The sequence below is a fragment of the Myxine glutinosa genome, chromosome 1 (assembly GCF_964187855.1).
Source record: "Myxine glutinosa chromosome 1, kmMyxGlut1.1, whole genome shotgun sequence".
In the NCBI taxonomy this organism is placed as follows: domain Eukaryota; kingdom Metazoa; phylum Chordata; class Myxini; order Myxiniformes; family Myxinidae; genus Myxine; species Myxine glutinosa.
In genome coordinates this window covers 133,857,544-133,873,711 of record NC_136261.1, presented here as the reverse complement: position 1 = coordinate 133,873,711, position 16,168 = coordinate 133,857,544, and the positions used below count along the sequence as shown (strand labels likewise).

At 45.0% G+C, this 16,168-nt stretch overlaps 1 protein-coding gene across 4 annotated transcripts in view; it reads left to right on the top strand.

The window, feature by feature from the left end:
* Positions 1-16,168, top strand: part of LOC137428719 (interferon regulatory factor 5) — a 93,570-nt gene that overhangs the window by 34,865 nt on the left and 42,537 nt on the right. For all 4 annotated transcript variants that reach the window (XM_078777316.1, XM_068118622.2, XM_068118627.2 and 1 more), the window contains 2 exons: positions 4,121-4,350; positions 8,756-8,900. In XM_078777316.1, the coding sequence (XP_078633442.1) occupies positions 4,121-4,350; positions 8,756-8,900 (375 nt within the window). The remainder of the gene's footprint in view (positions 1-4,120; positions 4,351-8,755; positions 8,901-16,168) is intronic.

The following is a 16,168-nucleotide window of genomic DNA, read 5'->3' as shown; positions in this document are numbered from 1 at the left end:
TCTAGCTTATACAGACTTACTTATAACCCAGGACAAAACAAACAAAGACAGACTCACACGAATGGGAAATGAAGGCAGGCACGAATGGCTGGAAAGGGAAGAAGGTTCAGCTCGGACCAGAGGGATGGCTGGACGGACGAGGCGGGATCACAAGGCGGGGAGGATGCGGGTCCGGTCCGTGTAAACGGCAAGGCTCGAGGTGAGCGGCCGCCGACCCTCCGCAATCTGGGTCGCACGGTGGCATTCCTTCGCGGCAGCGGGTCGAACCTGCGCGTCAGAGCTCAACTTCTCCTCAGCCGAACTCCAACGGAACTGCGGTCCACTGAGCTCTCAGCTCCTCCTCAACTGAACTCCAACTGAACTGTGGTCCACTCAACTCTCAGCTCCTTCTCAACTGAACTGCTCAGTGCGTCCTCCTCACTCATCTCCTTTTCGCAGTCCCTCCGTCGCCCTTTTTATTGCCCTCCCTGAGATCAAGCCGCGGGCTACAAGGGCACGCCTACCGGGCCACTCACTGCAGTGCCGGTTGGCTGGCACGGGCTCTTTTGCTCCACCTTTGATGACGATCGGCGGCCAACGCCCTTCTTCTCCGAGTTTACCTCGTGGCTAATGGAGGCTTGCGGCGAAAACCGCAACCCCAAAGCAGCAGCGGCGAATGCAGTTGGCAATCGCTGACAAAAGGGGGATTGGAAGGGAATCTACCTTATTTGAATTCGGTGCAATGGAGTGTCAATTAATGGAAGACAAAGCCTTAAACTAATACACATAATGAGATAACTACTGAACAGGGAGATCTATGATTTGCTTCGTGATGCGATGGAGTAACTACGAGGACGACCTTTTGACCTTTACACTACGGAGGGTGATATTTACACACAAAAAAACACAATTCTCAAATCCACAACAATATATACTGAGATGCAGTAGAAACTTCTCACTTTTTCGATCTTAAATTACCAGTAATCACAATGCACAAATGTAATATGTGCACTTATTTTGGCAAGTCAGTGTACCCCCTACAGACAAATCGGTCACACATGGTCACGTCACCTTTGAGTCGTTCTCTTCATGGCCCAGGTGCGTAACACCTGCTTTGACCATTAGCGATTGCTCAAGGGGTATGTGATGATTTTAATTAGCAGCACTTGATGTCTGGATATTGGCCTTATAAACGCCAGTGCAAAATGAACATTTCTGTCAACATGCCACGATTGTTAAGTCATCAACGGCAGCGTGCCCTGGGCATGCTGGAATGCGGACTGAGCTACCGTGAGGTGGCACGTCGCATTGGGTGCACACCAGACGATATCGAACCTGGTGCACAGAAACACCCTCTACAACTCTGCTGATGAAATTGTTGTGTCCAAATTGTTGTGTTGTCTTATTTTGAACCATGACAATTTTATGCTAAATTCCAAAACAAGTGGTAAGTTTCTATTGCGTCTCAGTATATATATATATATTATAATAGCCGTAGGTGATTCTGTCTGTCTGTTGGACGTCTGTCCGGGGGTGTGGCTTACTCAGTTTGCAGAGTAGCTCCACCCACTCCTTCTCGAATAGCTTTGAGGCCTGTTTAGTTAGGCCCGTGCTGTCTTTCTCTCTCACACAGGTTTATTTCAATTCTAATTCGATATATCATTTCATTTTTCGCAGTCGCTAACATAGTTTTAGACTCGGTTGAAAAAAAACGGGAAGAAAATCCGATCCGATCCTTCGGATCTTGAGTCTCTCTCACGCCTTTATCTCCAATCTAACTCACCATCTGATTTCATTTTTATTGATGGTTTTTGACTCGGTGTCAGCAACGCGGGAAAACGCAGATATATTTTAAAAAATACACCATATCACCGCCCAACACCGCCAACAAGTATCATACACCGCCCAACATGACACAGACGGCAACATGTCGACATTATCGCTTTTTCTTTAAACCGAGTGAACCGAGCCGAACCGAATAAACCGAGTGAATTCACCGAGCGAATTTCATACAATTCTACCGAGTTTCATGAAATTACCGAGAGATATTTCTTCGTTTTTATTTTATTAGTTACCAGCAGAAGTACCCAGCGTTGCCGGGTGGGGGAGGGGGGAAGGGCACGTACACTTTAAACATGTATATACATGTGGGATGTGGGATATATACGTGTGTGTGTGTGTGTGTGTGTGTGTGTGTGTGTGTGTGTGTGTGTGTGTGTGTGTGTGTGTGTGTGTGTGTGTGTGTGTGTGTGTGTGTGTGTGTGTGTGTGTGTGTGTGTGTGTGTGAACATGGGCCGGTGTGTGTGTGTAAAGTGTGAGGAGGTATTGGAGAGGAAAATGCAGAGATATATATTTTAAAATCGCGCCATGATGATAAACGAAAATACACAGCCTAAAATAACAGTCGACATATATTTAAAATTCGTCACACACATCCATGCCCGTTGGATTCCCACGGGTGACCCCGCTAGTATATATATACTGTGTGTACAATACAAAGCGGTGTACAATACAAAACCAGCATGTGTTTGTTGAATAAGTGTCCACCTCCCTTATAATAGCAATTGTAAATTAGTTCAGTTGTAACCAATCACCTTCAAAATCCCACACCAAGTTAACAGGCCACCACTAGTGTTTAAATTGTAGCGATTCTGATAATTTTAGAATATAATCAGCTGTTCCTGTAGGTTTCTTGTGCTGGGTAATGCATTTCACAGCAAAGACGCAACCATGAGCACCTAGGATCTTTCAAAAGACCTATGGGATAAAGTTGTGGAAAGGCACAGATCAGGGGATGGGTATAAAGGCATTTCAAAAGACTTGAATATCTCTTTTGAGCATGGTCAAGACAATTATTAGGAAGTGCAAGGCATATGGTACCACCAAGACCCTGCCTAGATCAGGCCATCCCTCCAAACTGGATGACCAAACAAGGATGAGACTGATCAGAGAGGCCACCAAGAGGCTAATGGCAACTTTGAAAGAGCTGCAGGCCTTTATGGCAAAGACTGGCCACGGTGTGCATGTGACAATATCCAAAGCACTCCACAAGTCTGGCCTGTACGTTATGGTGGCAAGAAGGAAGCCATTACTCAAAAAATCCTACCTTGAGTCCCATTTAAGGTATGCAAAAAAACACTCCGGAGATTCTGAAGCCATGTGGCCAAAATTTTTGTGGTCTGACAAAACAAAGATGGAACTTTTTGGCCTAAATACAAAACATTATGTTTGGTGCAAGCCCAGCACAGCACATCACCCAAAGAACATCATCCCTACTGTGAAGCATGATGGTGGCAGCACCATATTATGGCGATGTTTCTCATCAGCAGGGACTGGGGAACTTGTCAGGATGGAAGGGAAAATAGATGAAGCAAAATACAGAAAAATCCTAGAGGAAAACCTGCTGCGCTCTGCAAGAAAGCTGAAATTGGGAAGGAAGTTCACCTTTCAGCATGACAACGACCCGAAGCAGACAGCTAAAGCTACACTGGAGTGGCTAAGGAACAAAAAGATAAATGTCCTCCTGAGTGGCCCAGTCATAGCCTAGACCTAAATCCAATCGAAAATCTGTGGCAAGACTTGAACATTGCTGTCCATCAACACTCCGCACACAACTTGACTGAGATTGAACAGTTTTGTACAGAAGAATGGGAAAATACTGCCCGATCAAGGTGTGCAAAGTTGGTAAAGACCTATCCCAACAGATTCACAGCTGTAATTGCTGTCAAAGGTGCTCCCACCAAGTATTAAGTCAAGAGGGTGGACACTTATCCAACCAAGATATTCTAGTTTTGTATTTTTAATTAATTTTTGGAAATTTGGAGAATTTGTTTTTCACTTGGAAGTTGTGGGTTACAATGTGTAAAGGTGGGAAAAGTCTGATTTTGATGCATTTTCATTTCAGGCTACCTGGCAACAAAAGGTGAAAATCCTGAAAGGGGTGTATACTTTGTATAGACAATGTATGTGTATATATATTTGTATACACACGTGTGTGTGTGGTGTGTGGTGTGTGGTGTGTGGTGTGTGTGTGTGTGTAGACGGGGAGGGGGGGAAGTCACCACTGTTAAGAAGATGTAAGTGTATGTGCTTTATATACACTGTATTTAACATAATTATCCCCTGCCTCCTTCCCTTCCAGGATTAGTGGAGGTCCACATCTTGTACTCAGGAAGGGCTATATGTTCTCCTCTAAAATGTCAGGGACCTTTCCTTATCCATCATGGCATCGCAGATGGTTTTGAACTGCAGGAGACTGGGATTCCACCAAATACAACCATGGTACATCTACCAAAGGTACAGGTTGGCTCAGTTCAGTATGAGGCCATCGAAGGTATTCTAAACAACACAAGGCATGGCATCCTGTTTGAGGCAAGTCACTTCATTTCACTTTCATACAATATCCTAAGGCATTTGTTATCAATCAGATGGGAAGTGAAAACTTGCGTTTATTTTTATACCTCCCTGCCCGAATCATACCAAAGACTTTTAAAATGGTGCATGCTGCTTCCTTGCTTGATGTTCTGCATTTAAAAAGTTTAGAGCCTGATGAAAAACCCCAGTCAGTGCGGTGACAAAGGCGGCACCATTATTGTGACGTCGCTGGTCCCCAGAGTATCCTGGGAAGTGACGGCACTTCCCCCACACTCAGTAGCTGTGGTTGTCTCATATGTCGATGTGCGTGTGAGACAAGCAAGTGGCAGCTCCTTTATGAGCCTTAGATCTTGTCTTTAAAAAAAAAAAAACGAACTAATATTTCCCCACACAGAAAGAGTTTTATTTAATTTGCTTCAATGTTTATTCATACAATTATCGGAAGCTTATGGAGGAGCTTGTGATCACACTGTATTATATACACACTATAAGAAAGTTGAGAGTATAGATCAAGCCACTAAACTGAACCAAATTATGGGACTGTGATACTTTGGCAGCTTTGTGAAAAACGTGAATTATATGGTTAACAAGCACATGATTAGAAGATTTAACAGTTAAGTACCTTGGCAAATGCTCTGAATGGATACGTGCACATGCCGCAATCCCGCCTTAACTAAGTTGGGGCCTGTTGTATTCTTTGCCATGATTAACGACACCAGCTGCAGTGAAGTTGCCACTGGCATGCATTGCTTCAAACATGTCAACGATCTGACGATTATTAAAAAGCGTCGTGCTCGTATGGAATATCATATGTGAGCCGTTCTTGAGCAACTTTGCAATTGGTATGCAGATAATGGAATGGGCCTTAACCCCAAAAAGTGTGCAATTGTTGACATCTGTTTTGCTCAAAACAAACAAAGCCCCTTACAACTTGGCACTGAATGATGTGGCAATCCAAAATTGTAATGCATCAAACTGTTGGGTATTTTTTATCCAGGCAGATCTGAAATGGGATGCTCATGATGGTTATAGTGTTAAACGATCTAACTTGTTTGTATATGCTTCGGAAGTTGAGTATCATTTCCTCGCAAGCAATGATCTTGTTACCATTTTCACATCTTTTATCCGCTTGTATTGGAATAATGGGGGTCTTGCGTGATCAAGCGGATTTGCAGCAATGTAACTCAATTTAAATTGTTTCTAAAAGAGCTTGTGGAGTTATCCTTCGCCCTAAGTATCACAGTTACTTTGATGCGTTACACAATTGCGGCCTTGGAAACTAGAAGGGTGGAAACGTAGAGCAGCAACGAAGGCTGGAAAGGGTGGAAATGCGAATGGTTCGGTGGATGTGCGGAGTATCGTTGAGAGAGAGGAAGACAAATGATGAATTGCGAAATATGATGGGAATATAACCTGTGATTGATGCTGTGAAGAGGAACAGGTTGAGATGGTTTGGTCATGTGTTGAGGAAGGATGAAAGTGACTGGTTGAGAAGAGCGATGGAAATTAATGTAGAAGGAAGCAGAGGATGGGGAAGACCGAGAAAGACTTAGCTAAAGATGGTGGAAGAAGAAATGCGGGCAAGGGGGTTAACAAGGGGAGATGCAGAAAATATGGCAAAATGGAGAAGATTGTCATGGGGACCGCAAGGCTAACCCCCGCTCTAGCAGGGAAAATGGCCTTAAAATGTCTGGTGTTGTTGTTGTAGTCACTCGAGCAGGCGTCATCAACTCTGCCGTTCCTTTGCGAGACTGCTGCCAAATTCCAAGCTCCACAATTTGCTACTCGCAGACAAATCTCAGAGGCTACCAATTACGAAAATCAAACCAACTAACTAAATTGAGATGTAAAATGATTCAAGAACAGCCCAATGCCATATCTTGTCTGCAAAATGAATGGACCGCAGTAACTGTTAAATTTTGAACTCTGACGTCAGTAATCTATTTCATTCTAGATGTAATTTATCTGTTTCCTTTGTTTAAATATTATGTTTTTGCTCTCTGCTATTTTTTTTGTATGTATTTGTTTTCTTTGTAAAATTATTGTAAAGCTTACCTTAATTCGGCTTTTAGCCGCGCGATGGACGTTGATTTGAATAAACCTTTAATTATTGTGCAGGACAAGGACTTGAAGAGACAAGGACATTTGTAGTCGGATGAGCAGATAAACGTAGTAACGTAGCCTTTCATTAAACCAAAATCTGTGAGCCAAAGTTTGATTAAAGCAGTAAAAAAAAAAGAACATTTGTTTCAAAGAAAAACAAACAAAAAAAAACTTCATTTCAATAAGACTACAAAATATGAGACATGAATCTAGGATCCCAGAATCTTGATACAGCAGATCAAATCCTGAGAGGCACAAGTTTGTTGATACAATTGCTTTATTTACACTTCACTCTAATCTCTAACTCGTGACCCTGGACTAAAGGCATGGCCGTTTTCATGAGCAATCCTTTTGCCACCATTCATGCTCCTGGTCGGTCACAGCTCCTGTTTCCAAGCTTATCTGCAGCGTTTTTCATTTTGAGATTTTTCACAAAGAAAACCATAGGTAATCAGAGATGGGCCCTTTTGATGAGAACAAAATACAGGGGATTTCAAAAGTCTGAAATATAATATATATATATATAGTATATCTTTTATATGAATATAATATATATATATATAATATATATCAAAAGTCTTTCAAAAGTCTGGAATCATGGGAGATAATTTTGAGACGATGCCTTTAAGGTGTATATGACATCGTGTGCCGATTATATAATCCCCCCAGGTAAGTCCAGATTTTTTTTTCAATGCATAGTTGAGGGTTGTGGAAGAACTAGCACACAGAGCAGATCAGGGCACAACATAACAAAAGGAACAGCAGGGGAATGGGGGACATGACAACACAACAACAAAAGCAACAGCAGAACAGAGACGGACAAACAAGGGATGCAGATAATGATGAGGGGTCGGGAAGAACGCAAGGGGTGGACAAGATGGCTACAGAAGCAAAATTTGGGGTATGGTGGGGGTTGGGTTAACCGGTGTAGAAAATGTCATGGTTTTGGTTGGGGGATGATTTGAAATGGTGCTGAACAACTGCCTTGAAGACCTGGAGGGAAGAATGAGATTGAAGTCTATTTGATGGGCAATGATTTAGGATTCAATGCCAATTTACTTTTTTCTTTGGGGACACCTGAAATCAGTGGTTTATACCACGAGACCGCGTACTATTGAAGACCTACAGAATGAAATCGGAAAGGAATGCACCAAATTGATGTCAATGTTAAACGTTCAAAGAAACCTTCATACAAGAATTTATATGTGTATGCATGCCAGTGGCTTACAATTTGAGCAATTATTATAAGAGAGATGAGCTGCGCCGGGCAGAGACGGGCTGCGCCGGGCAGAGACGGGCTGCGCCGGGCAGAGACGGGCAGAGACGGGCTGCGCCGGGCAGAGACGGGCTGCGCCGGGCAGAGACGGGCTGCGCCGGGCAGAGACGGGCTGCGCCGGGCAGAGACGGGCTGCGCCGGGCAGAGACGGGCTGCGCCGGGCAGAGACGGGCTGCGCCGGGCAGAGACGGGCTGCGCCGGGCAGAGACGGGCTGCGCCGGGCAGAGACGGGCTGCGCCGGGCAGAGACGGGCTGCGCCGGGCAGAGACGGGCTGCGCCGGGCAGAGACGGGCTGCGCCGGGCAGCGCCGGGCAGAGACGGGCTGCGCCGGGCAGCGCCGGGCAGAGACGGGCTGCGCCGGGCAGAGACGGGGCAGAGACGGGGCAGAGACGGGGCAGAGACGGGGCAGAGACGGGGCAGAGACGGGGCAGAGACTGGACGAGCCGCGCCAAAGAAAGAAGCTAAACTAACCCTGCTAACCCTGCAACTAACCCTGCTTCACTAACTAAAACTAACTAACTAAACTAACTAAACCAACTAACCAAAACTATCTAACTAAAACTAAATAACTAAAGAAGCTAACCCTGCACTAAAAGAAGATGGTAGTGTGCAGCTGTTTTAAGAGATAATAATATAGGGATAATACTCGACAAGGCATGAGAGCAGATTATAAAGTAATGGACAAAAAGTTAAATAAGACAACAAATGTAGACAAATAATATACGAATATCTGGTTAAGAAAGGATTTTGTCTGCACCCACAGATTTTTGTCGGAGCAGATTGTGGCTCAGTTAAGGTCATCGAGAAAGACAATATAAATTAAAGGTCCAATAGCCCAAGATTCGATTGGTTTGAGAGGACAAGCAATCGATTCACTCCTGTCCACAATTATGCTTCATGGCATTGGGGCTTTTCTTTTAAGCCATGAGACATTCAAGACACCTTTAATAAGGACATTGAGGTGGAAAAACAAATATTATCAGACATACTCGAGAAATAATTATACGTGTACATTTTGTGCAGGTCTCAGAGATGGGATTGTATGGCACGCGGCTTTGTCAAACCCGCATCTACTACATGACTCACCGTGGAGAGAAAACAAACGCTTTGATGAAGTTGGAACGTAAAGAAAGAAGGCTTCTATTGAATCTACATGACTTTAACAACGGTAAATTGCAAAAAAAATTCTTCTTTTTTTCAACCTTTCACACTTCACTGGAAACTGTAGTATTATTCCGAGCACACAACACTTAATGAAGCATAAGATTGTACAAGGAGAGTATAATAGTCCATTAAAAATTGACCAGAATAGAGACATGAGCAAAATCAAACTTTTTCTGTTGGTCTTCATATTGTTGCCAAAATATTTAACTTCTATCAGCCTTGGGGACATTTTATTTACAAAATTGTAAATTGGCTGCCAATAATACAAGAGAATACAATGGACACAAAGGAGGTCGATGGGCCCCTCAAGCCCGTATCACACCCTAACTAAATTACCGAATCTACGAGCAACCTCGCCCTCCACGACACCAACTACCCCCACATCATAAACCCAATCCAGCCTGATATACACTACATGGGAAGGGGAAGGGTGAATGGCAGGGGAAGGGGGGGGGGGGGGGAAGCTTGAGATGTACATCAGAGAGAGGACATAAAGAATTAGACATTTGGGGAGAGAGGGGAGTTGGTTTTTTGGGAAGATAGGTGAAGGTTGCATTAATAATACAGATGACGTAAAATATGCTTGACAATATCCACACTTCAGAAAAATCAGTACTCAAGATAAAAAAATACAGCACAACAGACACGCTGCACCCGCAAATTGACCAAATTCAGTTCCAATCTACTTTCCATTTCTGGCCATGAGACATTCTTATCTTCTTTTTTTTTATGATTATTCTTATCTTCTTCATTCTTACCTTCTTTTACTTATGACGCCCTCTTATTTCCACTCCATTGCCATCAGTACCTACCTGATTCCACTTAAAAAATATCTGCTGTTCCTGTCGATACCATATTTCGAGAAAGACCATTCCAAACATTTATGCCTCTGTGTGTGAAGTGCCCTGCCTTAAAAACAATGTGTACAATGTCGAGGCTCAGGTCATGGAGAAGCTAGAACATAGGATCAGGATGTAATAAAACAAAAGGAACAGTAGAAAGAGAGGAGGAAACGCACCAACTGCCGGGTTGAGGGACAAAATAGAGAGGGATTGGGAGACATTGTGATTTGGGGAAGAATGAGGGTGAGGGATGGACAGATGGTGACCAAATTGATATACAGTATGTGCAAACTCTCAGGAGGGAATAAATGGAAACTTGGAAAGAGATGGGCTTGTGGAGAGTTAACGAGGGTAGAAAAGATCATAGCCATGTATGGGGGATGATCTGAGATGGTAGGGAACAGTTGCCTTGAAGACTTGAAGGGCAGAATAAGATTGAAGAGACTGAGGAAGTTTGTTCCGCAGACATGAAAAAAGAGGAACAAATGAGTGGAGATGAGCAGTGGTTCTGGATTTTGGGAGTTTCAATAGAAGGGGTTTACTGGCAGTCCGTGTTTGCTCTGGATAACCTGTCGTAGATGTGAAAGTTACAGGCCCAGAGACTCAGCTTTATTGTGAGCGATTCTGTTGATCATCAAGGCCTTAACCTTGTTTTTCACTGTGTCAAGCAGAGTTACAGTGCATTCAGAAAGTATTCAGACCCTTCAGATTCAGACCCTTCAGATTCATTCAGATTCAGAAAATAGAGGTGACGAAGAACCCGATAGTCACTCTGGCTGAGCTCCAGAGATCCTGTGTGGAGATGGGAGAAACTTCCAGAAGGACAACCATCACTGCAACACACTCCACCGATCTGGGCTTTATGGCAGAGTGGCCAGACGGAAGCCTCTCCTCAGTGAAAGACACATGAAAGCCCACAGAATCCTGTTTCTCACAGTCTGAGAGTCCTTTAGGTGATTTTTTGCAAACTCCAAGCGGCTTTCATGTGTCGAATTTAAACGATTTCAGCATAAGGCTGCAACATAACAAAATGTGAAAAAAGTGAAGGGGTCTGAATACTTTCTGAATGCACTGTAGGTGTGATGCAGTCTCACCAGCCCATAGGAGAGAGAGCAGTACTCGCCAGGATAAAGGCCTTGTAAGTGGATAAAAGGTCAGATGTGCCAAAGAACAACTTTGCACAACAGAGGATGGCCCACTGGCTTTGGAAGCCAACTTGGAAGTGTGCTTTGCTCAAGAAGGATCATTGATGATGGGCCCAAATGTTTGAGTGACTGCACTTCTTCAAAAGTATTGTGAAGAAAGTAGATGGGAGGGTTTGTCAGATGGTCCTTTGGGGAAGACGGATTGAGATTTATCCAGAATTGACAGAATATTCCAAGTGTTTGACCAGCTCGTGATTCTATTCAGAGAGACAGAGAGACTGAGACAGATAAGAGGCTACTGCATGCCCATCTGAGGATGCGGCATGTTACGGCAGAAGTTGGAGTCATCAGCAAAGACAAAAAAAAAGATGATTTTTCAGAGCCAGAGAGGTCGTTGATGAAGATAAGGAATAGGACAGGCCTCAAGACTGCTTAGGGGGCACTCCTGCCTTGACAGGGAGAGGAGATGAGAGGGTCCCGTTGAAAGCCACGCGTTGGCTACGAGAGTAGAGGAAGTCAGTAACCAAAGAGTGGAGTTGGCCTTTAATGCCATATGCAGAGAATTTGGGGAGCAAGGCAGGATGCCAGACTCGATATTGAATGATCGAGATATGTCTAGAGAGATGCGTTTGATTTAATCTGTCACTGAGGGCCAATCACATCCAATGTTGGAAGGTAGAGCGTCCCGGTCTGAAGCCGAATTGTTCTGAGATCAGCCTGTTGGAGAAAAGGAAGGATTTTAACTTCAGTGACAGATTCCATGACCCGAGTAAGCTCATGGGTCTGAAGTTGAGGGGATCAGTTTTTGCACCTTGTTTTTGTAACATGATGATGTTGGCTGAATGATGTTGGTTTTTGTAATGAGCGGCACTCGGTAGAGTGCATAACTCCGCCAGGCTGAACAATTTAAGTTTTGGATCCCACTGATAGGCTGGATCCGGATCTAGATCCGCACCAAAATCTAAATCATTCGTCGTGCCACCCACCCAACCTGTCCATCAAGTTTCATCCGAATCCGTTCATAACCTTTTGAGATATTCTGCTCACAGACAGACAGGGTTGAAAACATAACCTCCGTCCACCTTTGGTAGCGGAGGTAATAAAAAGCTGAAATTGAGAAAAATAACTTCAATACATGAAGTGGCCTATGACCACCATTAGTTAAGGTGTAAAAGTATCCAGGGTGTTTTTTTATTGCTTTGGAATGGAGTGAATGTGTGAAAAAAAAATGTATTAACAAATTTACTCCAGAAAGTAATTTAAAAGCATAAACGATTCTGACAATGATTCAAAAAACAACTCACCAAATGCAACCATTGCACATAAATCTGAACAACCACTTGCAAATGTGGCAAATAAATGTTTAGTTTGCATTTGCTGAATTAATTTGCCAATGTACTTTTATATCGAAAAGACAACACAATGCCCAGGCAATGGCAGACAACGTTATTGTCCAATCGATTTATAGAAGCGAAAATGGCAGAACTCAAACATTTGCTGCAATTTAAATTTTTCTGTTCCGAACTTTTTATATGTACACAAGTCAGGTCACACTTTGGACATCATAAACTGCACGTGCCTAATATTGATCAACACTCGCTGCATGCAGAAAATGCTGCTGTAGGTCGCACATGACTGCCATGCTTAAAAAGGATGTAGTCCCAAGGTCAATTTTGTTTTTATTTTGCAGTTAAAAAGGTACACATTTGTAGGTCTTGGAACAAAAACGTTGTAACAACAAAACGACTTGATTTTTTTTTTTTTTTTGAATACTGAATCGAGGCTCGTGAAAGAGCTAACATTTATTGTCCCCCGTCGCACAGCGTTGCGAAAGGGGGACTATGGCTTTCCCCTCCGTCCGTGTGTCCATCCGTGTGTGCGTGTTTGCGTGCGGGCGTGCGTGCGTGCGTGCGGGCGTGCGTAAGTGAAGGACCGCATTCAAATTTGGTGTGTGGGTGCAACCCACGTCAAAATCCAAGATGGCCACCGCCATGTATGTCTGAACCTTGTGAGATGAATATCTTGAAAAATAAGCGAAGTACCAACTTCTAATCTGGTGTGTGGGTGTATCTAGGCATAAGGAAGAACGCTATTGAAAATTGGGTCGCCACGTCAAAATCCAAGATGGCCGCCGCCTTGTATGTCTGAACTTTGTGAGATGAATATCTTGAAAAATAAGTGAAGTACCAACGTCTAATTTGGTGTGTGGGTGTATCTCGGCATAAGGAAGAACGCTATTGAAAATTGGGTCGCCACGTCAAAATACAAGATGGCCGCCACCATATATATGTCTGAACCTTGTGAGCGAAATATCGCGAAAAATAAGCGAAGTACCAACTTCTAATCTGACGTGTGGGTGTATCTCGGCATAAGGAAGAACGCTATTGTAAATTGGGTCGCCACGTCAAAATCCAAGATCGCCGCCACCATATTGTTACGGAACCCGACGTCGGCCTATGGTTCCCCTTCGAGGGGGGATTAAGCCCCTCGTCTGTTACTGACCGACGTGGTCCCGGGGGTATGACGCCACGCCCGGTCGGCGCTGGATAGGGTTTTAGGCCCACAAGTCCTATCACCTAAATACCAGCGCTTCCCGGTACGCGAAGGAACACCCCCCGCTCACGGCCGCAGCGTAATGGATGTTGCGCCGAGCGAAGCGAACCGCGGCGTGAGCCGTTTACCAAGACTAGACCCGATTCTGAAACGTTGGCCAAATTGTGCCGCAGATATTCAATGAGGGAAAAGACAAAGACGACACGGATGTGAAGAAGAGGAAGACGAAGGCAAAAAGGTTTGAAATACGACTATTATTTATTTCTATTTACAGGACCAAAGAAACCAAGGAAGAAGGAAAGATAATAAAATAAAGACAGAAAGAGGGATGGACCAGAAGGACACAGTGAAAATTCTAGCTTATCTATGCAGTCTTAATTAATACCCAGGACAAGACACACGAAACAGACGACGAGCAAACTCACACGAATGGGGAATGAAGGCAGGAACGGATCGCTGGAGGTGGATGGCTTGGCGGGAGAGGAAGGTTCAGCGGGGATCGGTCGGGCTGGAAGCGGACAGCCGCCGTCAATATTCGAGCTGCGATCGCCAAAACCGCCGCGGTTCCAAACTGCGCGGCGAAGCTCCTCCGGTGCACCGGGCGCTCTCCAAAGCTGCTCCGGTCTCTCTCACGTTCCTCTGGTGGAACTCTTAGAACGCAATGGTTCGCTCTCCGTGCTGCCGTGGGGACGTTGGGTGATTTCTCAGGACTCTTTTCTTAAACGCAACCACCTTGGACTTGGACTCCTCTCTTTCTTGGAACCTCTCTTTCTTGGAACCTCTCTCTTTAACGCAACCTGGTCTCAAAGGCTTCCGCGCGCGCTTATATAAGGCCGCGGGCGATCAAGCCGCCGGCCTCCAGGACACGCCCATCGGTGAGCTCGCCTCGGCCCTGATTGGTCGGCACGGGCCCTCTGGCTCCACCCTTGATGACGATGGGCGGGCACGCCCAGGATTCGGTGGCTCCTCCCCCTTCTTCTCCAAGCCTACCTCGTGGCTAATGGAGTCGCGGTGAAAACCGCCCAGCAGCTGCGGCGAATGCAGTTGGCAATTGAGGCTTTGGGAATGGGGCTTTGGGAATAAAAAAAAGGGATCTATCTATTTGAATTCGGTGCAATGGAGTGTCAATTAATGGAAGACAAATCCTTAGCCTAATACACAGAATAAGGAAATAACTACCAACAAGCAGGAAATCTATGATTGGCTAAACGTGATTGTATATGACCTAACTACGGGACGCCCTTTGACCTTTATACACAACAACTGGAGGAAGGAGGGTCCACAATAAAACAATTAAAAAAACACAATCGTCATATCCACAACACTGCACCCTCCTCCTCTTAGGCACGTCCCGGGCCTATTACCTTTACGTTTAGTGTGGCACGTCGGTGTAGTTCCCTCTACATTTAACCTGACCCTGAGTGTGACAGTTTTAAAACAAATAAATATGTCCCGCTGCTCCATTGCACCCTGCCTAACAGATTCACGCCCACAGCTAACCGAATTGCGGAATGGTCTTCAAACTAAAACACTTACGGTGGGGGCGCATTATTTACGACGCTACTTTTATTTACAATACGCAACCCAGGACCTGTGATTATTCTTTTGGGGGGGGGGGGGAGGCAGTCTGCTCTGCATCGACGCACCATGAAGCACCCAAAAACGCACCAAAACACCATCAAGCACCAATCGGTGCACAGTCATCATAGTTCTTCCTTGCTACTTACCCTTGCCCTTGCTACTACCCTTGCCCTTACCCCATATGTACAACAAGCTACACATTACAAATTCGTCACTACTGTGACGTCTTCCCCATATTTCCCCTATACCAAATTTGTCACCACAATCCCTCTAACCAAAATTAGCCATCACCCAATTCATCATCAATCCTCATAAGGAGGAAGAGATGGAACAACAAAGCACAATGTCACACCCACGTCATGATGTGTCTCACAATCCAAACATTTGCACAATAAAATAATAAAAACAACCATGGCATGGTGTGGAGTACCATCGTTACCTCAGGTGAGTGGATGTAGATGGTGCAAGGAGATCCTTCATCCTATCTACCTTCTAAATGACATTAACACACTTTACACTACCCGGGGTCTTTCCCTGCCAAACCATTGGCCAACTTACACTATGGGTTTTAAGAACCAATTCCCATTGACCAAACTGTGGTGCTTCTCAATTTGGGGTCTCACTCCCCCGATTCATCTCCCGGTGCCCTTGCACAATTTCCGGGCTGAGTCGTGTAGCTCTCCCAGCAGGTCTACCCACCTGCACACCTCCACCACTGTAGTTGCCACCCGAGCTTACCTAGCTCCTCACCCTAACCTATCTAATTGGGGAAGGCCCCTCCTGGCTCTGTCACCCCTCGGTGCCCTCTGGCACTGGGCTACCCAGGTCCGTCCTCCGGATCCTCGGGCCCCATCCACAACAACTCTACCGGCTCCCAGAGCCCACCTGCGGCCTCACCTGGCCGACATCCTCACAGTGGTGAGTGCCCAATCAACTACACATACTAACAGGCTACACGCCCAGCCATTTCCACAACACTAATGCACCCATCCAAACTCCATTCTTCCACATGCACCACAGATGCCAATATCCAACCACAATTTACCTGTACCCTCTACCTAACTCTTAAACTACCCTCTCCGGGTATTCGTGATAGGGGTCCACTCTACCCCCATTCACACCTTCGCACCATCCACTCCACTCCACAGTTT